The 27,086-nt window shown below is 52.6% G+C and overlaps 10 protein-coding genes across 10 annotated transcripts; 5 read left to right on the top strand and 5 right to left on the bottom strand.

Moving 5' to 3' along the window:
* Window positions 1–520: 520 nt before the first annotated feature.
* Window positions 521–1,238, bottom strand: J4E83_007944 (uncharacterized protein; the record flags this gene model as incomplete). The annotated part of the gene is made up of 2 exons (XM_049334842.1): window positions 521–1,137; window positions 1,196–1,238. The coding sequence occupies 2 exons, from the start codon at window positions 1,236–1,238 to the stop codon at window positions 521–523; spliced, it is 660 nt and encodes a 219-aa protein (XP_049185993.1).
* Window positions 1,239–1,665: 427 nt separating this feature from the next.
* J4E83_007943 (uncharacterized protein) lies at window positions 1,666–2,917 on the bottom strand (the record flags this gene model as incomplete). Its single annotated transcript, XM_049334841.1, has 2 exons — window positions 1,666–2,841; window positions 2,891–2,917. The coding sequence occupies 2 exons, from the start codon at window positions 2,915–2,917 to the stop codon at window positions 1,666–1,668; spliced, it is 1,203 nt and encodes a 400-aa protein (XP_049185992.1).
* Window positions 2,918–5,686: 2,769 nt separating this feature from the next.
* On the top strand, window positions 5,687–6,360 carry J4E83_007942 (uncharacterized protein; the record flags this gene model as incomplete). The annotated part of the gene is made up of 2 exons (XM_049334840.1): window positions 5,687–5,758; window positions 5,827–6,360. 2 exons carry the CDS (start codon window positions 5,687–5,689, stop codon window positions 6,358–6,360), a joined length of 606 nt encoding a protein of 201 aa, XP_049185991.1.
* A 1,261-nt stretch (window positions 6,361–7,621) lies between these two features.
* On the bottom strand, window positions 7,622–10,201 carry J4E83_007941 (uncharacterized protein; the record flags this gene model as incomplete). The annotated part of the gene is made up of 3 exons (XM_049334839.1): window positions 7,622–7,946; window positions 8,217–10,036; window positions 10,094–10,201. The coding sequence occupies 3 exons, from the start codon at window positions 10,199–10,201 to the stop codon at window positions 7,622–7,624; spliced, it is 2,253 nt and encodes a 750-aa protein (XP_049185990.1).
* A 372-nt stretch (window positions 10,202–10,573) lies between these two features.
* On the top strand, window positions 10,574–12,437 carry DBP3 (RNA-dependent ATPase; the record flags this gene model as incomplete). The annotated part of the gene is made up of 2 exons (XM_049334838.1): window positions 10,574–12,228; window positions 12,284–12,437. The coding sequence occupies 2 exons, from the start codon at window positions 10,574–10,576 to the stop codon at window positions 12,435–12,437; spliced, it is 1,809 nt and encodes a 602-aa protein (XP_049185989.1).
* Window positions 12,438–16,117: 3,680 nt separating this feature from the next.
* On the top strand, window positions 16,118–17,375 carry J4E83_007939 (uncharacterized protein; the record flags this gene model as incomplete). The annotated part of the gene is made up of 5 exons (XM_049334837.1): window positions 16,118–16,221; window positions 16,272–16,467; window positions 16,517–16,898; window positions 16,949–17,296; window positions 17,347–17,375. The coding sequence occupies 5 exons, from the start codon at window positions 16,118–16,120 to the stop codon at window positions 17,373–17,375; spliced, it is 1,059 nt and encodes a 352-aa protein (XP_049185988.1).
* A 1,844-nt stretch (window positions 17,376–19,219) lies between these two features.
* Window positions 19,220–19,875, bottom strand: J4E83_007938 (uncharacterized protein; the record flags this gene model as incomplete). The annotated part of the gene is made up of 2 exons (XM_049334836.1): window positions 19,220–19,670; window positions 19,772–19,875. The coding sequence occupies 2 exons, from the start codon at window positions 19,873–19,875 to the stop codon at window positions 19,220–19,222; spliced, it is 555 nt and encodes a 184-aa protein (XP_049185987.1).
* A 360-nt stretch (window positions 19,876–20,235) lies between these two features.
* Window positions 20,236–21,249, top strand: J4E83_007937 (uncharacterized protein; the record flags this gene model as incomplete). Its single annotated transcript, XM_049334835.1, has 3 exons — window positions 20,236–20,280; window positions 20,328–20,345; window positions 20,401–21,249. 3 exons carry the CDS (start codon window positions 20,236–20,238, stop codon window positions 21,247–21,249), a joined length of 912 nt encoding a protein of 303 aa, XP_049185986.1.
* Window positions 21,250–21,733: 484 nt separating this feature from the next.
* Window positions 21,734–22,651, top strand: J4E83_007936 (uncharacterized protein; the record flags this gene model as incomplete). Its single annotated transcript, XM_049334834.1, has 1 exon — window positions 21,734–22,651. One exon carries the CDS (start codon window positions 21,734–21,736, stop codon window positions 22,649–22,651), a length of 918 nt encoding a protein of 305 aa, XP_049185985.1.
* A 290-nt stretch (window positions 22,652–22,941) lies between these two features.
* Window positions 22,942–23,279, bottom strand: J4E83_007935 (uncharacterized protein; the record flags this gene model as incomplete). The annotated part of the gene is made up of 2 exons (XM_049334833.1): window positions 22,942–23,144; window positions 23,201–23,279. The coding sequence occupies 2 exons, from the start codon at window positions 23,277–23,279 to the stop codon at window positions 22,942–22,944; spliced, it is 282 nt and encodes a 93-aa protein (XP_049185984.1).
* Window positions 23,280–27,086: the final 3,807 nt, after the last annotated feature.

The raw sequence follows: 27,086 nt of genomic DNA, 5'->3' as shown, positions 1-27,086 counted from the left end.
CTAACGCCACAGCCACCCACGTAGCACCTCCATCGGTGCTTACATACTGTACTACCTGCGCACCATGGGAATGAGGCTGGTAGCTTCAGCGCTTGGAATCATCGTGTCGAGAGGTCCCAGAAGAGTGATGGAGAATGCGCGTGACGATGTTGACGTACAGTTGCCGAGGTGAAGACTAGCGGCATGCTCCACGCGATTTGGTTATCAAGAGCGATACGAAGAGCTCGACACAAGGCCTTCTCCAAACGACCTACACGCCAACAATTTGACTCATTACATATCTATGTCTTCACGTTAACCTAGGAAAAACTAAGCAAGTCTGCAGCCTACATTAACATGGAAATATGCAAAGTAGGCGGCCCGACGTTGATGTAGGCTGTACGATGCGCACTCGACAGGAGGCACATTAGACAACAGAACTTTTCAACACGATATTGTATGCTGAAAACAGAAACACGTGGTAGTGTTACGTTCGCGGATAGGTCAGATTCGCTAACATGGTTCTTATACATCAAACCACCTAACTGCTGCCCTCTTGCCTCTTCAACCTCTCAAATAGCTGGACAAAAGCCTCCGGTTCCTGCGCACCTCCGATCTCAAACTGATCGTTAATGGTAAAGTTGGGAACGCCTGTAATCTGTTGTCGGCGCGCCTGCTGGACTTCCTTGTCAACTTCAGGTCCTCCTTTGCCTGACTCCAGCCAATCCTTGATCTCTTTCTCATCAAGTCCAGCCTTGATTCCTGCCTCAGTAAGGATCTCTTGAGTGGTAATGTCCTTCTCATTCTCAAAGTACGCAGCGAAGAGCTCCTCGATTACGCGAGTCTGCATCTGCGGGCCCTTAGTCTTTCCAAGTTGCACAAGTCGGTGCGAATCGCGTGTGTTTCCAGTCTTGCCGCCGTACTTGAAGTTGATTCCCTCGTCTTTGCCGATCTGTGAGAGTCGCTCTTGCATCATCGCTGTGCGCTCTTTGCCGAACTTGGATTCGTACAGTTGTTGCTTGTCGGCACTCTTTGGCGCATCAGGGTTCAGATAGAAGGGATACCAGCTGGTTTCGAAAGAGTCATTTGAGTCAGGGTGTTTGGCCTTGTAAGCGGCGATACCCTTTTCCAAGCGCTTTTTGCCTACGTAGCACCATGCTGCGACTTGATTAGTATCGAATATATAGCATGCGATGCGTTGTTTATAAAGACTTACGGCATACGGTGTCGCTAACAATGTCAACCTTGAAATTGGTCATTTTGCGTAAACTTGCTCTGAACGCCACGATGAAGTTGTGCGCGATAGATTTCGCTGATGAAGTGATGTCATCGCTGCGAGACTGCTTGCTCTTATACCTACATGGATGGCGAGTGCTGCTGACAAATTGGTCGTGAATGTCGAAGTTGCGATGATCGGCCAAACTCGCCCTTCTAGCGGCTTCCGAGGTTATTCTAGAACATCGATCTCTTCATCGCATCTACATTCGCCTTCTTCCAACGCACGCGTCGTCACTGCCTTTTACCTCAATATGGATTCAATTCCGCAGCCCATAGTTTCATGCTAATAAACAAAGTAAAACGTTCACTAACGCCGCGCTATGCTTGAAGACAAGTCGTCGCTCGTAGCTGTCAATACAGGCAGCATAAGTCCATATCCGGTCCACGCGAGGTCTGCTACCCAGCCACTTATTTCTTTGGCTGCTGCCCGCGTTCCAACTCCTGTCGAAACTTCGGACCACGGAAAATGATCAGGATGATTCCTGGTATGCAAAGGAGATCTATGATTCCCAGACCGGTGAACGCCCAACCCCAACCCATTGCATCCAAAATGCTGGCCATGATCAGTGAGGAGATCGCGGCAGCCATGTTGCGCATGAATCCTGCCAAAGCCACTAGACTAGCCGCCTGGCCAGGGTCGCACTCAGTCTGGAAGGATGTGCTGGTGACGAAGATGATAGACATGCCGATTGCAGCCAAAGCCGTACAGAAGAGGACCGCTGCGGGGTGAAAGTGAGCGAGCGCAAACCAGCCGAACATAATCTTTCCAGCCGCAGCGATCACGAAGCCAAAGATCTGGATGGTAATTCTTCGCTCAGGTGCAACCTTGCCAGTAGAGCTCTTCGCAAGAGCCCTCTTCCGCATCCAGTCGGAAAGTCGACCGACGACCATCGAAGCAACGAACATCGCAATACCAGGACATATATAGGCATACCCAGTCTCTGCTGCCGTCCAACCGTAACCCTCCTGCCAAATGGTGGCAAAAGAGATGAAAATGGCATACAATCCAGCAAACTGGAATGCTCCGTTGAAGGAAACGATCAAATGTGGAGGGTATTTGAGAAGATGCAGGAACTTTCGAGGCGTTGGACGGGGAGCTTTTGGAGCCCTCGAGTCTGTACAAGGCTGTGTCCGGAACTTGGGTATCGAAAACCAAGGCTGATTTGCGACAGGTGCGCCGTTGCCTACCAGCGATCGCAGTGTCTCTGGCGTACAGAAGACGATAAGGATATATACCGGGAAACTTGCGATCGAGAGGAAACCGAATATCCATCGCCATCTACTCTCGTCCGCGAGTGCACCTCCAATAAGCGGACCAAGGACAGGGCCAAGCTGGGGTCCCATCAAAAACCATGCTAAAGCGGTTCCACGTTTGGCAGGCTCCGTGATATCAGCAACGGTACCGGCTCCGACAGAGAAGACGATACATGATCCGAATGCCTGGAAGACACGGAGAATGTACAGCTCCGCAATATGTGGTGGCAGCACAGCAAGTAGGGTGTTCGCGACGAGGAAACTGCCGAGTCCGACCATGTACACTGTTTTCCTTCCGCCTAGGTCTGAGGCAGCAGCACCGAAGAGAGGCTACGCAATCTTAGTTTTACATTTCGAGATGCCGGTACAGATGACTTACGGCAATGGCGAACACCATCATATACATTGAGACTGTACCGTTTACCGCAGTCTCCGATGCATTGAATATCTTCTCGAAGATCTTCAGAGAAGGCAAGTAAACAGCTCCGCATAGTGGTCCAAAGAAGCCCGCCGCTGTAACGACGCCTAGAATGAACCTCCTGCGGTTCACCGAAAAAGCCGAGTATGGTTCTGGCAGCGACGGAAGAGCAGTAGGACCATTCGTTGGTGATTGCTCAGTTTCTCTCCTGGGTTGTGCTAAAGGGTAGTCATCGCTATCGATGCTCTCTCGATACCGGCCGTTATTGATATCCTTCACAAAGTCGATTGGAGAACGCATGGTAAACGAAAAGAAGAAAACAATACGATGCAAATAGAAGCTCGACGAGGAGCGTTCTTGGAACCCAAGAAAACAGACAAGATGGATATGTACGGCGGCGTCAAACCTAGAATGCCCAATCCTCGGAGCGTTGTATGTGCCGATGACGAGCAGCGCTGGACTGCAAGACATAAGACCTTGTCCTGGAAGGCCGTTACATTACGTTTGACAGGTCGCGCATAGCCTTGCTTCCTGCTTCCTGCACTGCCTTTGAGAAGGCGCCCTGGCTTGAGGGCAGTGTTTTCATGTCCGCTGCGGTCAGGTTTCCACCAGAGGATTGCTGAGCCGCACCCCACGCCGCATCCGCATCGTCATGCACCCCGCTGCTCTAGCCTCGGGGCTTGCTAGTCGCGGATCGCGCTAGGTGCGCGTCATTGTTGGTGTTGGAAAACGTCCGACACAATGACCCGACAGATCAACCCGACAACACGACTCGCGACAATGACCCGTCATCAAGTCTGGCAATACCTAGGTACACATGCCACTTCCTGTACGTGCGATCACCCATGCAACGGCTAAAGCTTGCTAGAAGTTATATGTGAAGCCATCTTCATTGCGTCTGCATCCGGCTCGTCATACTGCGTTTCGTGGTGTGCGCAGATGTGGCGGCTATCCTATTCTACGCATGATGGCGTTTGTTATTGCCGGCGATGGCAAAGGGTAGGATGAAACAGTTACAGCCTCCACCAACGATTCGAATCTTCTCGGGCGCCAGGGCACGCATACAGACAGGTCAGTACGCTCAGAACAACAGGTTGCGAAAGCTCTTGCCATTTGTCTCCCCGCTTCGCTCGATTTGGTCGCAACTTTAGGGCGCCTGTGTTCATACATCAACGGGTCCGGCTCTTACTTCCTATTCATGCATATCCTCAGCAAATCTATGTGGTCTATGCGGCACAGTGAGGGCGAGCGAGTCCGCTTGGACGACGACCGTGGCAGGAAATCCGGACACGGTATGGATGCCATGAGTGTGATGGGTTGACGGCTGCTCAAGGTTACTACGGACCTGGACCACATTGGGAGTCACTGGCTTTGATATGACATCGCATCGGGTTGAGCATATATGTCGTGCGGAAAATGCAACAAACATGCGATACGTCTGAGACCACCTGGGTGGCATCAACAAATAACAGCAAGAGTATACCTGCAAGCCTTGAAACGTCATCGGCTGATGTACTGTTGTACCAACACCGTCAGCACATGTTTACCCAGCCAACTACTTCAACGCCGGGCGATGCACGTAAGCCCATTGGCCCAAATTCATGGTCGCTCTCCAACCGATGTCTCAAAGACAAGCATCTCGCAATGTTGGGAAGCTCAGAATATTGTTACAACGACACGTATACCCACGCTCTGTTCAACGATCGATCTGTCGTTGCATCCAACATGCAGCATCGCATGTTCATCCAGCCTGCCTTGACCCTGATCTCATTCGCCTTTCGAGTCCCGCAACCAAAACCCCGGGACACGACTTCACGGCTTCCCACTGCGCTTGCAATAACAATTCATCTATCGCACGTTGGCTAAAGAGCGCTCTGCCTGTAAGCTGCACTCCCAACACATGCAACATAAGCGGCCCGTTCCCCTCGCATCACCAACAAACAACCACGACCTGCATGCTATCCAACATTATTCCGCGCCTCAACACCTGCCGCGCAGTATCGTCTTGTCATGATTGCGCAGGATGCGGATGAAGGCGCGAAATCTGCTCAAAACCTTGGAAACCTTCTCACCTCGCTTACCGTCTAAACCTATTCCAGCATAGCGCTCTGCGGCCCGCCCTTGCTCTTGGAGTCTCTTCGACTATCGAAACATGGGCCAGCAGGTCTGTTACCGATCCATCTCGTGGTATGGTAGGCTGAGATTATGAATGGCAGTCTTTGATCAATACTGGCATGCGGTGGCGAGGTGTGCAAAAGTTCGGGTACCGCGTGGGAACGGGTGCGAGAAGGGTTCCGGGCCTGGCACTCCCTAAATAGGAGCTTGCACCACAAGAAAGCGATATAAACGCCGCGATTCCACGTTCACTCTCCGGAAATATTCTTAGTGGCGGACTTCACTTCAGTTTCAAACTTCTTTGTTCGTCAAAATCTCCGCGTTTGAAGTGTGAATCATTTGGGGTGGTTGCCGCTTCCATTCAAGGTCACGCAGGGGAAAATCTGCTCATAACTTGCTCAACCCTACTTCTCACACCACTCATATTCATTCACTTGCGCTGTTTCGTTTCCAACAAATTTTTGGTAGGCCGTGCTTTGATTGCAGTCGCTGCGATATAACTTTGGACTTCTTTCTCACTACCTTTCTATGCAGGTACAAGCAATCATGTCTATGGATATGGAAATGTCGATGGCTCCGACGAGCACCGGTATGGCTATGTCGGGCATGCCTATGGCGTCGACTGCTACCGGCATGGCGCCAATGGCTACTTCGTCAGGCGGAATGGGTGGCATGGATGATATGGCCGATATGATGGGCGGATGCAAAATTAGTGTAAGTTCTATCCCATCTTCTCTCGCAGTGAGGAGAAAGGAAGTCTCAGCTAACAACCCGTCCCGCAGATGCTGTGGAATTGGAACGTTATAGACACATGTTTCATCGCGGAATCGTGGCATGTACGCTCCAAAGCCATGTTCGCCGGCTCCTGCATCGGCGTAATCCTCCTTGTCATCCTCCTCGAGTTTCTGCGGCGCGCAGCTAAAGAATACGATCGCTACATCGTCCAGCAACACTCCAAGACACTCGCATCCTCGGGGATCGGCTCCTTTTCCTCCTCCTCATCGAACGCCAACGACAGCACGACTAAGCATCCTGCTGCTACAACATCGCCGGCTGCTTGCGGCGCCATGGCTGCGACGACGACCAAGTTCCGGCCGAGCGTCCTACAACAGGGGGTTAGAGCGGCATTGCACATGGGCGCATTTGCTGTGGCTTATTTCGTCATGTTGCTGGCGATGTATTACAATGGGTACTTTATCATCTGCATCTTCATCGGTGCGTATCTTGGATACTTCATCTTTGGGTGGGAGAGCTTCAACGTGAGCAGCGGGGGCGAGGATCGTATGCAGGAGAATGCCACAGTTTGCTGTGGATAGGATGGAACGTTGAATTTTGACTGGATTGATTACATGGCTCGGAAATACTCGCGAAATTAGCAACAATGACAAGATGTTCACCAAGGGCAGTATCACATGGTACACGTGTATTGTTGTGAAGTGATTGATTGTCATATGTGGTATCTCTTGAGCCGCCGAACTTCCCTCATCCCCTCATCATCGCACGCCACTCAAGATCCACCCGTGACGCATTTCTTCGTGGGCACCATATAGTACAGGACTTGTAAGGTCATCTGTAGAGTGTCAGTGTGTATGCCTACATGGAATCGATGCGATGGCACCCACAGTATCGTGTTCATCACACGCCATCAATCCGAGGATTGAATGACTTATTTGCCCTGGAGAACAGTTAGCATTGCGTTCACAAGGAAGCCATGGTACAACGTACGGGGCAGCCATCGCAAGTGCAGCTAGAGCCGCAGTTGCAGGCACCAGAAGCACAGCCGCAGTTACCCTTCATTTCGATGGTTGAAGATGGGTTGTTGGTTTGTGGGAAAAAGGTTGGTATGGTTGAAGAGTGAGTTGGCTTGTAAGATGACTTGATTGTTGTGATGTAGGAGTAAGCAGCATAGGGCCAGCAACCGACTTCTTATATACCCTCAGCATGCGCGACTTGTGCGGTAAAGCGGCCAAACGCAGGGCTCTTGATGCCACCTCTTCCCTGCGGCAACGCCGTCAGCGGCGGCTCCCGTTCATGTGCTTCAAGAGGTTTGCCCCGCATCCCACTGCGTTTGTGGCATTGTTGACTGTAAGCTTTGGTCTCAGTGGTCGATTCGCTCCGTTGGTAAAGTTTAGCCGCAACCACGCGTTTTGTGCTATTGGCTCCCACTTATTTTGCGTACATTGTGCGGTTGGTCGCCGGGTCGCGCGGGGGCGTGAGAGACTTGTGCGGTTGGTCTAGCCTGGCTTCGAGAAGGTGCCAGGGCTTGCCTCGGGAGAAAAGTGGAGTTGCGTCGTTTGTGCGGATGGATTGCCAAGGGATCCGGGCCGTGGGTACATGTCGTATTCGGGCCTTATGCCCTTTTACGTCCCGCGATAAGAGACATCAGCGTCTTGATCCTTTTGGCGATGCAACCTGTGGGTTAGTTTAGTTGGGCTGTTGTGTCATATCTAGCCAGATCGTCTCAATGGACAGAGTGTGTTTGTGTGAAGATGGGAGTCTGAGAGGGCATATTTGGGCTACTACGAACGCAGGTACACGAAACTTTTGGGCCGGATCTTGACGTTGGTTCTGTATTGGTCAACCAATAAATTTGCCACCGCAGTAGATGCAGGCATCGCAGGCAAGGAACAGTACCCGTGCCAGCGTGATGGGCAACTCCCTTCGTTCGTACTCATGATCTTCACCGTCAGAATCGTTGCTTTCTTGCTCCACAGCCATGGCTTGCTCGTCTCCTTCTTGGTCACTAGAACCCTCTTCATCCACCTTGTTCAATGAACCACTGCTCTCCTGTTCTCCCTCTGATACCGATCCGTCTCTTATCACGCCTGTCATGACCGTGTTGTCTCCAGTGGCGGCGCCTTTATTGCGTTCCGCGTCTTCTTGGGCCATGATGAACTCGTCGCTTAGAAACGGAGTGCTGCATATACCACAGTACTTCGTGATGCCGGGCGCTTGGATAGCCAGAAAAGTGAGGCCACATCTAGGAAACAAATGTCCGTTGGTGCAAGTTGCTGACCGTGGGTCTGCGAACGGTATGAATGCGGAGCAGAAATCGCAAGTATCTGCTACTGGGACTGCTGGACCTTGATTCGTCGGAATGCTGTTGCCATGCGTACCGGTACCAACTGTTGATGCGCTTTCCTGCTCCGAATTTTTGTCTGCGGGCAAGGACTCGGATGTATCGTCATAGCCCATGACCATGTTGATGAGTGTGACGAGTTGCTTGTGATGCGTGCGAATTTCTGCGCTGAAAGGCGTATCCGATAAAGATGAAGGAAGTTGTTGCAAGGCCACAGCGAGACGATACGCAATCAGAGTCTTCGGTAGCTCCTTGTTGATCTGCGTCTTGTAGGCTTCAGACACAAGGATGGTGTAGCGATCCTTCAGTGTAGATGATTCAAGGAAAGCATTCGACTTGAATCCCTTGATCAACGAATCGAGATCGTTGACAGTGGGGTACGCTATTGATGTGGTCGCGCTCATCTCACTGACAGGAAGAGCTGTGTAAGTCTCGACTAGCTTTGAAACCATCTCATCCGCGAATGCGGGTATGTCGTCAGGGTCCTCGACAAGTTCTTCTGCCAACTTCTTGAGACTGTACATTATTCCTTCTGCGGTTACGTTCTCTTTTGGAAAGATGTCCCGTGAACGGCTGCCAGGTCGCAAAGAGCTGATAGCCACGGCGCCACTACGGTCAGCCGGAATACCGTACTCGATCATATCGGAAGGATGTACGCTGTTGCATGCCGCAATGAAGTCGCCCAGCGGAGATCTCGCGAGACCCCATACCTTGGCCCTGCTATTGCCTTTGAGTCCATTCTTCACACTAAACAGTGCCAGGTTATTTCCGATTCTCTCCCGCCATTCTGGGGCATCAAGACCTTTGAGCCCATCAGAAGTCTGCTCAAGAATAGCAGTCGGACTGTGAAGGGTCGACAACAGAGAGCTTATATGGAGACGGGGAGTTGTGGCGCCAGTCGTATCCCAAACAAGGCCTGAGACCGGATCCCATCGCCCGTCCAGATCATGCGTACTCCTTTCGATGATGGAAGCGTCAAGAGCGGATACCGTTAGATATACTAGTCCCGTGTTTGTGAAGAGGGCAAGCTTTAGTCTGTCTCCGTCTTCGACTCGGTGAAACCATTTCATCGGGCCATCATACCTCATTTCGTAGCCTGCGTAGACGACTTCGTGCTCCAGGTTCATTTGCCCGTGGTCATACGTGATGGTCCGCGCCCGTACGTCTTCATTCGTAGCGTATACCAGTACGGAACGATAAGATTCGTTGCAGATGATCCAAGGACTCCAGGCGATATGCGATATGTACCTTTGCTGTTTAATCATGTCTTCGAAAATATCAGGTTGTGGGAAGACCGTCTCCGAGGACAGTGCGAAAGACTGATGTGTTAGTACCTCAGCCCTCCAGTCCGGCTCAGCTCCCAGTGAGGACGTCGGTGTTTCGATCTTCAGAAACACGAGGTGGTTGTCATCATCAGAGACTGCTAACATGTGCGGACCGTACACCAAGTGAGTACCGACGACACCAGGCGTTTCTGAGCAAGGCATAGCGGGTGCCCAGGCGAACGCTCGAATGCGGCCTCTTGACCGCAGTCGTTCTTTTGAATCGTGCACCACGTAGCTAGGTTCGTCGTCCCAGTCTCCGAAGTGGTCAACGAGTGCATCGTTGATGATCAATCGTCGGGCCCAACTTGTCTCATCCTCTGGCTTGCCTTCTGCTGCTGACCAGAGGGAAAGCGTCAGATTTGCGGTAAGAGCAGCAAGCGCGCATTTTCGATGTTTAGCAATGCCGGGCGGAGACCACGCGATGCTAATGGGAGCGCTGTTAGAGATCTCTTCGCCGACCGAGTAGTTGGATGTTGGCGCAGGTTCTTTGAGTGGGAGCTCATCGGTCGAGAACAAGGGTACCTTGAGAGGTACATGCTGCCATTGCGGCAGGACTTGGTCTCGCTCGAAGTCAACAGTGTTCGGGAACTACGCAATCATTAACAAAAAGGTCTCGTGTAAGTATCTGCACAGAAAGGTACTCACAAGCAGCTCTACGCGCTCATCCGACGCTAATGCAATGATGCCGTCGGAAGACCAATCGATTGCATCGACGCAGGCTGGCCAGCATCTCAGCACTGTCACGTCCGCCATGATCGCGCATCAAGTCTCAGAATAAGTGGTCCCCGTTGTTTAGTGGTTCTGGTCATGGCTCACTGTGGTGAGGGAGAACGTGAAAAGGTTTCGACTAGCGCGAAAACGCGAAAAGCCTTCACGTAGGAAGCGCAAAAGGTCTCGAATTAACGACTTTTGCGTACAATGACTAAAACCTTCACATAGCACTTCGTGGACGCGCAGGGACGTGAGAAGCATCGAACACGCGAGATTTGCTGGCGCAGGATCGCGTTGAACGCTTTGGGACTAGTTCCGGACTTATCGATAGTGGTGATACCGACCGCCGACGAAAAAGTGATTTTTCCGCCATCCTTCTCAACTTCTCCACACGAAGCATTGCCCGCCAACAAGATGGGGAAAAGACCGATCTCTGACGTCGTCGCTGAAGACGGCGCGACCACCACTCCCGAACTTTCAAGGAAGAAGAGCAAGAAGGACAAGAGCAAGAAGCTCAGCAAGACCGCTGAGGTGGATGCGACTGAGACGAATGGCGATGCGCAGGCTGTAGAGGACTCGGAAGACGAATCGAAACTGTCAAAGGCCGAGCGCAAGGCGGCGAAGAAAGCAAAGAAGGCGGCTAAGGAAGCGAAAAAAGCGCTGAAGGCTGCCGCGGGTGCCGATTCAGACGAGCCTGCGGAAGAGAACGAGGAAGCCATCAAGACGGCAGAGAAGGCTGCGCGAAAGGCAGAGAAGAAGCGCGCGAAGGCATTGGCCAAGGGCGAAGCTACAGAGCCCGTTCCCTCCTCCAAGCCAGCACCGGTCGAAACCACAACGAGCGCAGCCACCGTCGAATCGGGAGACTATGTGGAGAGCAAAGAGCTGACCCAGCTTTCCCAGTCGGAGGTCGATGCCTTCCTCGCCAAGAACACAATGGCCATCCAAGACCCCAAACCTGCCGCTCGCAAGCTCCGCCCCATCCTGAACTTCAAGTACCTCCCGGTCGACGATGCGCAACGCGCCTTCTTCGCCAAGTTTAGCGCCCCTACACCTATACAAGCAGCCGTGTGGCCATACTTGCTCTCAGGCAGAGACATGGTTGGTGTTGCTGAGACAGGTTCCGGCAAGACGCTCGCGTTTGGTGTACCATGTGTGCGCTACATCGCAGCGCTGCCCAAGAACGAGCGAAAGGGTGTCAAGGCTGTCATTGTCTCACCTACGCGTGAGCTGGCTGTTCAGATCTACGACCAGTTGGTAGCGTTGGCGACACCGGCTGGACTGTCTGTAGTCTGCGTGTACGGCGGCGTGCCGAAAGACCCTCAGGTTGCTGCTTGCAAGAAGGCGCACATTGTGGTCGCTACACCCGGTCGCCTAAACGACCTCATTGGCGATGGCTCCGCAGATCTCAGCAAAGCCGAGTACGTAGTACTTGACGAAGCCGACCGCATGCTTGATAAGGGTTTCGAAGAAGCAATTCGGCAAATCATCTCGCAGACGCCCAAAAAGCGCCAGACCCTCATGTTCACTGCTACGTGGCCGCCCTCCGTCCGGGATCTTGCGTCCACCTTCATGAACTCGCCGGTCAGGATCACAATCGGCGACAACCAGTCTGGTGAGCTCCGCGCCAATGTGCGCATCAAGCAGCTTGTCGAGGTTGTTGATCCCCGCGGCAAAGAGCAGCGTCTGCTGCAGCTACTTAGACAGTATCAATCTGGCAAGAACAAGGACGATCGTATCCTCGTCTTCTGTCTGTACAAGAAGGAAGCAATGCGCATCGAGGATTTCATCCGCAGACAGGGCTTCCGCGTGGGTGGCATCCACGGCGACCTGAGCCAAGAAAGGCGCAGCGCCTCACTGGCGGCGTTCAAGGAAGGCCATGTGCCCCTTCTCGTGGCGACGGATGTTGCTGCACGAGGTCTCGACATTCCCGCGGTGAAACTCGTCATCAATGTCACGTTCCCTTTGACGGCGGAGGACTACGTTCACAGGATTGGTAGAACGGGTCGTGCCGGAAAGGAGGGTTTGGCGATCACGCTCTTCACGGAACACGACAAAGCACTCTCCGGATCGTGAGTACTCCTTGCATTTGCGTACATTGTTCCAGTCAACTAACTCTATTATTAGTTTGATCAACGTTCTCAAGGCAGCAAACCAGCCTGTACCCGAAGAGCTGATGAAGTTCGGTACAACTGTCAAGAAGAAGGAGCACGGTGCATACGGCGCCTTCTACAAAGACACTGGAGACTCCAAGGCAGCTACTAAGATTACTTTTGATTAAGTCCCAAGAGTCTAGCTGTGTGTTGTCAAAAGCGGACTTCGGCATCTCGTAACGAAGCTGGTCGGCGAAGTAGATGCCGCCGGCTACAGCTGCAGCGCGATGATCGACTTGTAGACCTAGAAGCATTTGTCTAGCGGAGGCGTTTCGGATCATGCAAAGCAAAAGTTCCGGTAGTGTACACTGTTGTAGATCGCGATTTTGTTTAGTAATTACGAGTCTGCACAACAATTTCCATTCTTCGTAACGAATATCCCATCTTATGCATGAGCTAAAGAGAATTCCCCTGTCCTATAGCTTCCGACTGTACCGTGCCTCTGGACAATCGTACGATTTCTCGAACCTGCGTATCTTCAGGTCCACACGAGAAGAAGGCTTCAGCCACCTCATCATACCGAATGCACTTGTTCCTAGCTACCATCGTGAATCTCAAATACGCATGTATCCACATGCGCCAACCGACCGCCGTACCATCAAGACAACACGCCTACCCAATGCACTACGCTTCCATTACGGCCAAAAACCCACACTGACCCTCCGCATGCCCACTCCACGGGGATACCCAGTCCCGGCACACCGACCCCAAAAACTCCTCTCCGATCCTCACCATGTGCATGGCTCGGCAACGGACCTGTACTATAGGTTCTAACACACGCCGCTCCCGCGCACTAAACCCGCGTGCGCAGCGAAAAAAGGCGTCTGGCGTTAAAGTGGTACTTCGCCGAATGTGGTCGCCGACTATAGTTCGGACAAATCACTAAGCAGCCAATCAGATCGCGGGCAGGTGAGGCAGAGACCCAGTCTTCTGGGGTGGGATTGGTGAACTAGAGCCCGAGGGGATTTATCATGCCTCACCGCAGTGAGGTAGTGTGTTCGCCGTGTGTAGGGGGGTTCGGCGAGGAGGGTATGTGGGATTGCGGAGGAAGGTAGGTGTATATAAGGGTCTCGGTGGGTTGCTGAGCGGACGGAGTGCATTCCAGATCTCTTTCAACCAAGATACGCATTTCGAGACTACTGTTATACCACGCTATACGCTACCGGACTCCACGAAAAGGTTTCGGCATACTTCCTCTTGCGTTCGGCATACCTTCATCGGCACATCATCGGCATCGCCACATATACTCGATATCCATAACATACTACACATTCACGATGTGCAAGAAGGCTTCCTGCGACTCCTGCAGTAGGTCACCTACCACCATTCTGTTGGTACGGGCACGGCTAACATCGCCTCAGACAAGACCACATGGTGGGGCTGTGGTAAACACGTCGCCGGCGTCATGGACAACACCCCCAAAGAGCAATGGTGCACATGCGCACCCCGAGTCGAACAACAAGGGACACAATATCCTCCCATGGGCTCACTATCTTCGGCATGACTGCCGGCTTGGTTGAGGGGTTCGAAGGCATAGCGACAGAACGGTACACGATGAAGGGCTGCTCTTTTCGGAGTCTGGGAACATATGGAGTACTGGCGTGATGATTTACGATACGAACGACGCATGGCTACGATTTCTGATAGCGTTAGCGATGCGCAATCCATACCCAATTTTACGTTTTGAAGACTGCTTTGTCGCTGGTGGTCATCAAGCTGTGGTGCCGTGTAGATCGCCTTGTCTGGGCCTTGTGCCTGTTGCACATGTCAGCACAACCGTTCGAATGACCACCAGCACGTTGGTCAATGACGGGGATACAAGCTGCGCCTTGCACGACGAGGCCCTCATCACGGCCTGACGGGACCTGGCATCTTTGTCCGTCGCCCGTTCCAGAAGCATGGTGTTGGGAGCTACGACATGCCACCACCAGCTTTGTAGCACGGTGACCACGGTGACCACGGAGGACAGTGGAAACATCTGGACCGTGGTGATGACAGAAGCTGTCATTTTAGACCCTGAAGCGGGTAAGTTGAGGCCTCAATCCTGTTAGCAAGGCTCGGCGGCCATTTGAAACAGCTTCTGGAAGTCTCAGATGCTTCGAAGTCAAACAGCTATGATGTCGACGGGTGCCGGGCCAGTGAGGCATCTCCCTTCCAATCGGACCCCAAGAAAATGCCGGCGCAGATGCGTGGCGCGTACAGCGCAATGACAAGACAGTCAAAAAGTCTTGTGCCAGACCATTGGAAAGGTAAGAATAGGACGGTTGGTGGTGGTTGAGTTGGAGAGAACGCGCGCGAACCAATGGGTTCGGAGAGGATGCACCCGCCATGGTGAGGCTGGTCTCATAATGGGTCTGCTAAGTATAGCCGTTGCAGATGTGGAACTAGGCCCCTGCAACTAGCCAGTTTCAGCCATGGCCCTACAGGATCCGAGCCTTGAGCTTCAGCGACGAGGTGAATGACAGGCAGCCACCCTGCAGCAAGAGGCGCATGTGGTGATGGAAAAGGCAGCGACCGAGAACTGGCATTGGGCAGATGCGGGGAAAGCAGAAAAAGCAACTCCCCAGGACCCCGTGGGATGTCCTGCACGCGGTCATGAAGTAGTGGTAGATCCTGCTAGCGAAACGATTCTCGAATGTTTGAGATGGCTCTCGTGCATATCGCAGTAATCACAGGATGTGACTCGCGCAGCTCACACAATGGCTGGATCACGTCGGCGGTTAGCCCAAAGTATCCATGAATGGCGGCGGCCGTCGCGGACACCAAACGGAGACTGCCACCTGGGGGAGGTATATTTGCAGTCCATAAGCGGTGCATGCTGCTGTTATTGTTAAGCAGTGAGTCTCACGCGCATTCGTCCTTGCCGCTTCGTATTGTCGTGTATTGTATTGTCGCAATAGAGCGTACCTGAGCATTTGGCGCTGAGCAGCTTGACCCCGCCATCCATCCCACTTGGAAGGCGCGCCCGCCGCAGCAACAAACACACGCCATCGCACCTTCCCTGTGCTCTCCGCAACATCTGCTTCTGTGAAGACACGTCCTTCACAACCTTGGAACGCCGACGGAAGAAGCCACGGGCTACGGTACGTCGCCACGTTCCCTCCCGCTCCCACGTTGAGATCGCGCATCTGGGACTGACTTGGCGGTACAACAGACCCTGCCCCCACCTTATCCGTCTCCTTTCTGTCACCGCCTCATTCCCTCTCCACCTTGCGCGGGCATCACCCCAGCATCCTCGAGAAGCTCCGAAGCGCAGCCGCTCCAGCTCCAATCGGTTGGTCGACGACATCTCTCGGTAGCCAGCGTCATTAAACGGCTAAAGACGAGCGCCTCCATCAGGCACGACCAAGTACACGCCTCGCTGAACCAGGCCCTGCACAGGTCTCGACTGTCCAACAATCACTTCTGTGGTAAGTCAAACGATACGAGCGGATGCATAGGCGGGGGCGCATAGCACATGTCGTTCTTTGTATTCTGACGTGCGCGTTGCCGCCATGAACACCTTTTGCGGCTCAAAGGGCACAGCACGTGGGGCTGGTTCAGTGTCTGACACAGTGCCGTTTCACCAGCGCGCGCAAGACACGCCTGCTGTTCTGCGAACAATGCTTGCCATATAGCCTTCTAGGACCCAAAGCTGACCAGCGCATTTGTAGATTCTACTTGAACCACCGCAGACGCATCCTCATTTCGCCTCTTCAGCTCTTCACCTGCCGACTATCCAGCAATCGCGACCCCGCAATCACTGAGCCCAGCTCAATTGACCCAATTCACTGCGCATCAGCGCGTCCCAACCACAACAACCGCCAACATGCCTCCAGCGGGGAGTGGCAGCTCTAGAAAGATCTCTTTCAATGTCTCAGAGCAGTACGATATCCAAGATGTCGTCGGAGAGGGCGCATACGGTGTTGTTTGGTAGGCTTCACCTGTCAGTACCAGCCAGTCTGCTGCTAACCACGCGACAGCTCCGCATTACACAAGCCGTCAGGCCAGAAGGTCGCCATCAAGAAGATCACGCCCTTTGACCACTCCATGTTCTGTCTGAGAACACTGCGAGAGATGAAGCTACTCCGCTACTTCAACCACGAGAACATCATCTCCATTCTCGACATCCAGAAGCCTCGGAACTACGAGACCTTCACCGAAGTGTACCTGATCCAGGTTTGTAACTCTAACATTCAGTGATATGCGTAGTTACTAATCCTACCAGGAACTCATGGAGACCGACATGCACCGCGTCATTCGCACCCAGGAGCTTTCGGACGACCATTGCCAGTACTTCATCTACCAGACCCTGCGCGCGCTAAAGGCCATGCACTCCGCGAACGTTCTGCACCGCGATCTCAAGCCTTCCAACTTGCTCCTCAACGCCAACTGCGATCTCAAGGTCTGCGATTTCGGTCTGGCTCGATCAGCCGCCTCGACCGAAGACAACTCGGGTTTCATGACGGAATACGTTGCAACGCGATGGTACCGTGCGCCCGAGATTATGCTTACCTTCAAGGAGTACACAAAGGCCATCGATGTATGGAGTGTAGGATGCATTCTAGCAGAGATGCTTAGCGGAAAGCCTCTGTTCCCAGGAAAGGACTGTAAGTGTTGTGCCAGTACTGTTGTCGGAACTGTTACTAACAATCATCAGACCACCACCAGCTTACGTTGATTCTCGATGTGCTCGGCACACCCACCATGGAAGACTACTACGGTATCAAGTCCCGCCGAGCTCGCGAATACATCCGATCGCTGCCCTTCAAGAAGAAGATCCCGTGGAAGGCCATGTTCCCCAAGACCAACGACCTGGCGCTTGACCTACTTGAGCGGTTACTCGCTTTCAACCCGGTCAAGCGTATTACGGTCGAGGATGCGCTCAAGCACCCGTACCTTGAACCGTACCACGACCCAGATGACGAGCCGACCGCCGACCCAATTCCAGAGGAGTTCTTCGACTTTGACAAGAACAAGGACAACCTGACAAAGGAGCAGCTGAAGCGTAAGTCAAAGATTATACGTGTGCCCTGAACCTCTGCTAACTTCCAATAGTCCTCATCTACCAGGAGATTATGCGATAAACTTGTCCACGTTTCCCCCCTCAAATGCGAGATATACACAAGATACCACGATCGAGTCGATTTCCGCAACTTGTCCACAGCTAGCTGGTCTGAGCTCACTACCATATTCGAGGAAGGGTCTACAATCATCCTGTAATTTGGATTCGCAGCGAGACATGATGTTAGCCAAGTGACGGTAGGAAAGCATACGAGGAGATGTCGCTTCGAATTCGCGCTCTCTCAAGAAAGAAAGAATCTCCTATAGCCACAGTTCGTAAGATAGGAAAAGGCAGAAATGAATTGCTTATTTGCAATTGCAGATGTTGACTTTGCATGTGCCCATGAATGTGAGTGCTTTGTTTGGGAAAGTATGCTACATCTTCAACGCCCAATCCATACGCTGAATCCTCTCTTCCTCTTTCGTACCTCTCCTACTACGCTGTTGTCCATCCCAGATCACGCCTTGAAAGTTCATCTCACCTCCCGCCTGTACCTGCGTATCCGTGGGCCTCGTCCAATCATAGATAACCGACTCACATCTACTCCCCTTCCAAGACGCATGCGCACTTGCTGTACTACTTCCACTCATTCCCCGCGACTCATCTAGATGACTCCTGCCCTCCGGCTCCGTCACCGCTTCCAACACAGACGACCGCCGCGTTGGACTCGTTGTTGAGCCGCGTCGAGCAACTTCGTTCCACCACCGCTTATCATATGCATCATATGAGAGCGAGGAACTGCGCCGACGTGCTGGAACGGGGTAGATGGGGTTGTGCAGTGGAAGTGGATCGAAAGAGCCTCTGAGAGATTGCCGCCGGGAGTGTGTGCGTGAAGGACGCTCTGTCGACGTCAACGGAAGCGTATTCTCGTGTATAGCGAAGGCATTGGGGCCTAGTGTTGTAGACCGCGAGTCGTGCGCCCGCCACTGAGCTAGTCCGGGCCATTTCCTCTTCTCAACATCTCCGCTATTGTATAGAGAGGTTGGCGTCGTGGCACTGGTCGATGAAGATGAAGACCCAGCAACAGAATCCTTCCTCGCCACCACGGATTTCAGCTTCAACAAACTCGCCGCTCTGCTCCTCCTCGTATCTTGGCTACCATGCCCACATGAACTACACTGCCGGCTCCACGCCACTCTTCCCGTTACTGGGTTGACCTCAAAGTTTCCACTGCCCAATTGCGTTTGTGACTGGCGCTCTAGATCGGCTTGTCGTTTATGTGCGAAGTGCAGGCGGATGTACCATCCTATAGCCACGAGAATGAGGAAGAGGAGTATGGAGAGGGCGATGGCGGAGTTACGGTCGATGTTTGTGGAGGAGTTGGCGGGAGAAGATGCGGAGTCGGATTTGTGTTTACTTGCTATTGCACCACCGGCCATGGCGGCGACCGACATGCTGAGGTTGTTGACTGGTTTTGCTGGGGTTGAGGGCTGGTGGAGGCATTTGTGAAGATGTGTACGGGACTTCGACGGAAGCGGTTGTGTGTATGAGATGCGAATGGTCGCGTGTGCTGTGCTGTATTACATGTTGTGATTTCATAGTCTGATTTTGTACCAGAGTGTCGTTATCTAAGTACGCTTGGTGCGGTCGAGACCGAATGGACTGGTAGCGGACCAGTGTTGGAGATGAGGGGCAGTAAGCGTCGCGTTGGAAGCCGAGTATAGAGCCATGTCGTATCCATTCTTCTAATCTCTAGATCTTGCTTGTAGTGTGGAGTTGTTGTGCCCTTGAACGCCGCCCAATGCCCGTGTTTAATTCGTATCCGTACAGAGTGGTGTCCTTCGCTATGCAACAGATCGCCTACCCAGTATCTTCATATACACATAATCATACACCATATTCCTCAACCTCCCTTATCTCCTGACGCTAGAAATCACATCTCCCATCCTTCCACCCCGTCCTCCACCTCTCCTCCCACTTCTTACAATCAAACTGCTCCTTCCCCAGCTTCTCATTCACAGCATTATGCGCCTCGCACATCCACTCTCCAAACTCGCTCCTCGAGCTGACTCTCGGTGTGTTCTTCTGCATCCACTTCTGGAAATCTTCGGCGCACACCCAGCATGGGTACAACTTGCCAAACGTGGTGAGGAAGGATTTGGTTTCGGATTGGAGTTGGGGAGAGGGATTCGTGGGGTATGCGCCGGTTATGGAGTGGAGGAGGGTCCACGAGGAGCGGCCGAGGGCTTCGACGTCGGGTGGGCAGTCGGCGGGGAGGGAGAGTGTGGTCGTGGGAGGAGCGGCGGCCGGTGTGCGCTTTTTAGGCATTTTGCCTGACATGGCCATGAGGGAGGTTAGGTCGTTGCAGGCTCGGCATCTATAGTAGGGGCCCCAGTATTAGCATGCGTCCCGTTCGTAGAGTTGATTCTCGTCCAGCGCGTATGTCTTCCGGCGCATTCGAGAGTTGACGGTACTTACGGCTTGCCATCTGGACCGAGTATAATGCCATTCGCCAGCTTCTTGTACCCAGGCCTTCCCGCGATATCCTGGCCTTCATCTTTCTCATTCGGTTCCTGCGCCATCTTCTGCTGTCTGGAAGCTCAGTGGTGGTTGTGATATGTCGCGGCGAGCAACTGGTGATTTCTAAGCTCTTCCATGATCGGACCTCGGCGGTATGCACGCGTTCCAGGGTCAACCATGTCGTGCGTCATCGCGCCTTCGCCGTTGACGGCGGTACATCTGCGGGTTATGCGTCGGCATCGGAGTTCGTAATTCTCGTGCATCCGTGACTTCGTAGCGCGATTGCAGACATGTTGTTGCTTTCGAATTGCTCTTGGCGCGTAGATAAGATGGAGGTTGTGGACGCGCAGTGGAGCGTGCAGGAGATTCGCATTTGAACATCACAAACGCATCCTCCACATCCCGGCTATCACCGTCTGATTATGGATGTACCGGTGGCTGCGAATGTACTAGGAACGCTGGGAGCAGTACGTATTCTTCATGATCGCGAACTCAACCGTGCTGACCAGAAAAGGTGTGTTGGTCCATTCAGGTACCCAAGTCTCCCACCACTGTCGTTGGGGAGCTCAGCTAAGAGCGTGGTCTAGCTCATCCCACAAATCGTTATCAACTATCGAAGGCATAATGCTACTGGACTCCAGCCGACCATGATGATGCTGTGGGCGTGGGCTGGGGTTCCCCTTGGCGTTTACAACATTGCTGAAGATTACAACATTGCTCTTCGCATACAGCCTCAGATTCTTACCGTACTGAGCCTGGTGACGTGGATTCAGTGTTACTACTATGAGAAGGTAAGTGGTACCATCAACAGCTCGAGTATGAGTACGGCGCCTAACACCCCAAAGAGTTGGTCCGTTCTCCGCTCGCTCGCAGTTGTCGTCCCTGTAGCGTGCCTCATGGGCGGCATTCAAGCTGGTCTCATCTTCGCCATTCAACATGCCAAGTCAGAAGGACTGCATTGGCCCAGTATCCTCATGGCTGTTGCTTCGGCCGCTCTGCTTGCTGCTGGTGTCCTGAGACATTATGTGGATGTCTACGTTCACCGGACCGTTCGTGGCATATCCTTCATCTTTGTCGGTATTGATGCCCTGGGAGATCTCTTCTCCTTGGTGTCAGTCGTCTTCCAGCCCAAACTTGACGTCCTGGGTCTGGTCATCTATGGCACCGAGCTGGTGTTGTGGATCGGCATCTTCCTGTGCGGAGCGTATTACAATCTCCCGTCGTGGTACGCTTCCAAGAAGGAGACGAAGAGGAACAACGAGGGCTTGGGTGAGCCGAACAGTGGGCCGGCGGACACGTCTGGCGTCGCACTTCACGATCTGCCCTCCAGCACTTCCGTGTTCAGGACGCCATCGGGCGAAATTGAAGCGATTCGACAGCGCAGTATGGGCTCAATACGTGCTGCTGGTCTGGAACATCTACCGCGGAGGGTGTAGGTGAAGCGCAAATGCAGGCATCTTTCAGTACATTACTTTGAATTGCGCATTTCTCCCCACAAACTGTTTGCAACTCCAGCATCTCTTAATGTCCATACAAAGGTCTAGGTCCTGCGGCTACCTCCGGTGCTGTGTTTGCCCGTGACGCGTTCGTTGCTTCCACGCTCTCGAACTTGGGCAGGCGCACGCACCTTCTCCACAATCACCATCCGCACTCCCCACGCTCAGACCGGACAACTACCAGCGACCACATTCACGGTCGACCTCCTGCGTCACAGAAAATCAACTGCGTCACTATAATAACCCGGCGCCAGTAGCTGATACAAGTAAGCTAACCTGCACTTCCGCCGACTCCATCACCGTCCGCAACCAGAAGTCTGCTTCACCTGGCTCGGCCTATCACAGCGCTGGAATATCTCAGCAACACTAACGACTTCATATAGTCAGGAATACTCGCAAGTCAGCCCTCAACTCCAACAGCATCATGACTTCCACCACTACGACCAAAGTCACTTCGCTGGACTCTCAGTCCGATGGCCCGTCGGTTCCGAACCCTACACCAGCCACAGAGTCCGTAGGCAGTCCCTACGAGCCCGTTGATCCTCCCCCGGAGATGGACTATACTGCCGTCGCCAGGATTCTGGGCCCTATCCAAGAGTCGCTCAACGAGGCCGCCCTGGAGGCCGCCTACCCATCGCCACCCATCAACACACCCATCTTCGGTTCTCCCGCTCCGTCCGTTTCATATCGCTTCCCTGTGACCCGCGGTCGCGGCTTCAGTGTGGTTGGCGATAGACTCGCGCAGCTGAAGATCAATGACCGCAAGCTCCGTCACCGCGAGGGAGATGTGGGCTCCAGCAACTACTCACCAGAGGCATCCATCAACGAGGACGAAGAAGTCGATATTGCGAGCATATCCGAGGTGTTGAGCGACAGCGGCAGGGACAAGCAAGACCCAGGACAAGCTCGTAAGACCCTTGACCCCATCGATGTGACTGAGGGCTCAGTTCCTATAGCTTTAGGTTCCCCTGCCGTCAACCCGCGCATCGTAGAGTACCTGACGTTCACTTCCGACGACTTGCCTACAAACTCGGTTGCACCTTGCTTCCCCTCTACGCTCATGAAGACGAGCACCGCGTCGATCAAGACCATCGTTGGCGGCAGCGACGGCGCTAGCTTGAAGAGCGATGGCGTCACTGAGAAGAGCAACTGGGCTGAGGAGATTGAAGACATGGTCGACCGTACATGCCTACGCCTCGAGCAGCTGGCTGACGATGAGTGGAAGCGTGATGGCAGCAAGAGCTTCGCCGACTACTACGTCGCTCGCCTTGAGCGTCTGCTCAGCAGCGCTAAGCGCACCGTACCCGTCAGCATCCAGAAGAACAAGGAGGCCCAGGAGTAAGAGGATACGAATGATGTGCCAAAAAAGCACGCATTAGTATGGAAATGGCGCAGGGAAAGGTGACGGCGTTCACGGTACGGGTAATGCTTTGATTGTCTTCACGGTTAATGGTTCAAAAGTTGGACAGGTGCTGTCATGGTGTTCTATACCCATAATGTCCCTTCTTAACGATTCACGGGTCTACGATAACAATCCCACGATGTCAGATTCAAGTAGTGGATCTGAAGTAGCAGTAATAATAATGTGTCTTTCCTACACATCTTGATTTTGTTACGCACATGCCATTACATCTATGTCAAGCGCGAGTACGACGCATTTCTCACACCCAGTCCTTGCAGGATAGCAACAACACCCAACGTAATAGCCGTAGGTCTATCGTTACTCTTCCAGTAAGCTGCACCTGCTGCCGCGAGCAGAGTTGTCAGGACACCCGCGATGCTCTTGTCGTACACATCGTAGATACCCGTAACCGACCACTTGTAGTTGAGGATGCCTATTTGCTTATTAGCCAACGAGCAGAATAGATCAGGTGTTCGATCGCAGACTTACTCATAATAACAAAGAACCCGCTACCCTCATACCAACCGATCTTACTCGCGCCGCGGAGCATGAGCGGCAGCGTGTTCATCGTCGGATGTTTGAATTGGTCCAGGCCTTTCAACTACAACACCTTATCAGCAAACTGCCACATCTATCAAACTAAATGCTCTATTACCGTATGCCCAATCGCCAGAATGGCGTAGGCGGCCGAGGAAGCCTGCAGGAGGGGATGCGACTGCGAGGTTATCGACGTCATGGTGGTGAATGCTGCTTTGAGAAATGTCTCACAGCTGGTGCTGGGGTTTGAGAGAGATTACGAATTGGAAAACGGAGGAGAAGAGGAAGGTTCTATGGCGTTTGCAGAGACGCGCATGTCACGATCGCGTCGTTGTGATGCTTTTGGCTGGGACCGAGGTTGGTGTGGATTGGGAACGGTTTCCCCACTTTTTGTGGGTCCGCCGCGAGGTTGGTGTGCTCAGGTCGCGATGGACGCGATTTTCGCGAAAACGCGGACTGCCACTGCCCGTATTGCCAGGTTCGACGGTTAGGCCGCTGGTCATGAGAGCGCATCTGATTTGATACTGATAGGCATTATGTTTGGCAATGCGACAACGAATTGGACGCATAGTCCCTTTCGCCTTACCTATGATGCAGGATTACCATTCTAGACGAGATTCACTTCGTGGTGTGCGGAATACCTAGGTATACTTCATGATTGGACTATAGTGCAAGCTAGAGTTCATCACTACATATGATAGTTGCGCTGACTAGGTCTAGGCTTGTGACTGTGGTGTTTGTGCTGCCATTCCCACCAGCTGCCTTAAGCATTGTTGCGGCTATGTGATCATGTCGCTGACCAGAGTGAAGTGGTTTCAGGACATAGCAACGACTAGGCAGGGAGGTATTGGTTTGCATTGCGTCTTATTCGCTGGTCATCTGTGATGGGAAGGTGTGCACTGCCCCGCAACTTCAGCTACCATAAGCCCGCCCACGACATCATCCATATCTTCGTGCAGCTGTGCTTAACCAGCGGCAAACTCTCACATTCCCCAACCTACAGTTCATGTCTTGGTTCCATCACTCACCAAGTTCCTTTGTCTGTCCCGGATCAAAACTATCGGCTCACCCGCATGATCGCTGTACCCCAATGAAGTGTGGGGTCACCAGTCTCTATCCACTTCAAGCATGTCTGAGTACTATTCAACCGATTTCGAATACCCGGTTTCGACTCATGCAGTTCCAAGGATCGAGGACCCTTTGCCTTCGGAAGTAGTGCCGGGTGGCATGAGGACCAGGCGTTGGAAATGGGTCGATCCTCCTGGTGGCGATCAGACTCAACCAGCCTGCTTCGGAGGTGGTCAACTTCTGATACCAGATCGCCCAGAGAACGAGAGACTTTGTTCCACTTGTATGAGTCTCGGTCGCTCAAACAATACGCACTGGGAAGGAATCGACAACTTCTGCAAGGTCATTGTGGATCATCACCACTCGTTTGATGCGTTACTCAAGAGTGCACGCGAGGGTTGCCATCTTTGTGTATTGTTGTTGATAGCATGGGAAGAAGATTCTCGTTTGGATCAAGATCCTGGGGGTGGATGGGTTTGTAAAGCGGGTTACGATGCCGCTTCCTTAAATGGCGGGATCAGACTCAAATTCGAAAGGGTGAGAACGACAATCGAGGAGACTGGTGTTATCCTTGATGAGGTTCTGAGTACCATACTATGCGGAGACTTGCTGCCTTGTATGGGTGGAAGATTGATTTGTAAAGCTATGGAGAGTGAGTGTGCTTCATTCTTACAACTTCACAGTCCTTCACGATTGATCAATGGAACAGCTGATACTCTCGCCCTTCCGGACGCGTGTCTCCCATCAGGAATCGACACTACTACGGGCTCATCGGCAAGTCTGTCCAGAATTAAGGCCTGGTTGAAAATCTGTAGATCTTCGCATCCAGCATGTTCCCAGACCAATTCTCCACCTCCACCCCTACCAACAAGGGTGATCGCAGTAGGGAAGAAGGAATCTAGAAAATGCTACCTACTGTCTGGAAAGGAAAGGAGTGGTTATTACGCTACTCTAAGCCACTGCTGGGGAAATACCCACAATCGACCGTTGTTGACGACTGATCGGACCCTTCTTTGTCGGCAGCGAGGTATTGAAGACGAGGCATTGCCAAAAACGTTCCGGGACGCCGTTCAAGTCTGTAGGGAGTTAGACATAGAATACATTTGGATCGACTCTCTGTGTATCATCCAGGAGCAAGAAACGCAAGAAGATTGGGCGAAGGAAGCACCGAGAATGGGACTTGTGTACGGCAATTCAATTTTGAACATTTCAGCGGCAGCCGCAGCAGACTCAACCGAAGGATGTTTCAGAGAGCGCCTTGGTCTAATCTTCTGGCCTTGTCCGACGGTGCTATTCGGCAAGGCATGCTCCCTACACCGGTATCCAACGGGAAGAGAAGAAGCTTTGGATGATGCCGGGGACACTGATTCTGTACGGGACAATTCAAGCTTCTTAGCCCGAAGAGCCTGGGTCCTTCAGGAGCAGGTTTTATCTCGCCGCTCCGTCATGTTTGCGAAAAAACGTCTCATCTGGCAATGCCCAAGTCTATCGACCAACGAGAAGTACCCGTTGGGAATACCAGACGCTCTGAATACATCAGATGATAACTACCGGCTTCTCCACTGCATATTGAATGGTATAACATCGTTAATGCCGAAAAGCTCAACAGTCGACATTTATGCCTGCTGGCACAGAACGGTAGTAGAATATACGGGTCGACATCTCACATACATGGAAGATAGGCTGCCTGCAATAGCTGGCATTGCGAAAAGGTTCGGAGCAGCAGTGAATGACAGCTACCACGCAGGGCTGTGGAGAAACGATATGGTCTTCGGTCTTCTATGGAACGCAGGCAATGCTAAGGGCACAACTAAAACCGCTAGGGCACCGTCGTGGTCATGGGCCTCGATCGATGGTCCCGTAAGATATACACATTTTCTGTTGCCTGGCGACGACGAGAGACGCGCTCCTTTGTCTCCACTGGTCGATGTTCTCGATGTTTTAGACCCAGCGACATGCGAATATCATCCGTTTGGAGTAACGTCGAGAGCATCGTTGAGCTTATCTGGCGTCTTGTTGGCAGTGGTGCATGACAAGCACGAAGTCTCCGGGATAGCTCTGGTCGAAAATCGCACTCGTTTTGCGGACGACTTCGTATACTTCCTTCCGGACGTCTTGGACTCTGACGGGCTAGATCGTGGACCCTTGGTCTGCCTACCTGTATGCGTAAGCCATAGCCTACTTCATGGACGTATGCCAGACAACGGCGAACTGAACAAAATCTCCTGGAAAAGATCACTGGAGACGGGAGAAAGTGATATTAGCGCAAATAACATGTTGCAATGCTTAATCCTGCAGACTATCGAAGGAAGTCAGGACACGTACAGGCGAGTGGGGCTATGGATGGTCGGCGGCGAGCTATTGATGGAGTGTAGTAGATTGGCCTTGTTTGGTGAACGCAGGTCCATGATTATCATATGAAAATCCCTTGCTTCGCTCAGATACAGATTAGCTAAAGACTTTTCCTTTCTTTACATTTACTATTGTATGCACAGGAAGGTGGAAAGCCGGGCGCGCGGGAACAAACAAAATTGTTGGAGGAGACGAGATCCATTGCGCTTAGCTGCTTTACTCCAATGAAAGGGATGAACATTCGATTCGAACCGAGCTTCCTTCACAAATAACTTGTTCGGCGACCTTGACCGGCACAATTTCTAGACGGTAGCACTCAAAGACAGAGCTCTTTTGAGCTTACCCAGGTAGGTATGCTCGCCAGTACTCAGTAGTCGACTCCATCAGCGCAATGCCCGCACCACCCACAATCTTTATC

The sequence above is a fragment of the Alternaria metachromatica genome, assembly GCF_023757995.1.
Source record: "Alternaria metachromatica strain BMP 0045 chromosome Unknown scaffold_21, whole genome shotgun sequence".
NCBI classification, from domain to species: domain Eukaryota; kingdom Fungi; phylum Ascomycota; class Dothideomycetes; order Pleosporales; family Pleosporaceae; genus Alternaria; species Alternaria metachromatica.
Note: the sequence above shows the minus strand (reverse complement) of the source record. Positions and strands in the feature narration are given on the sequence as shown.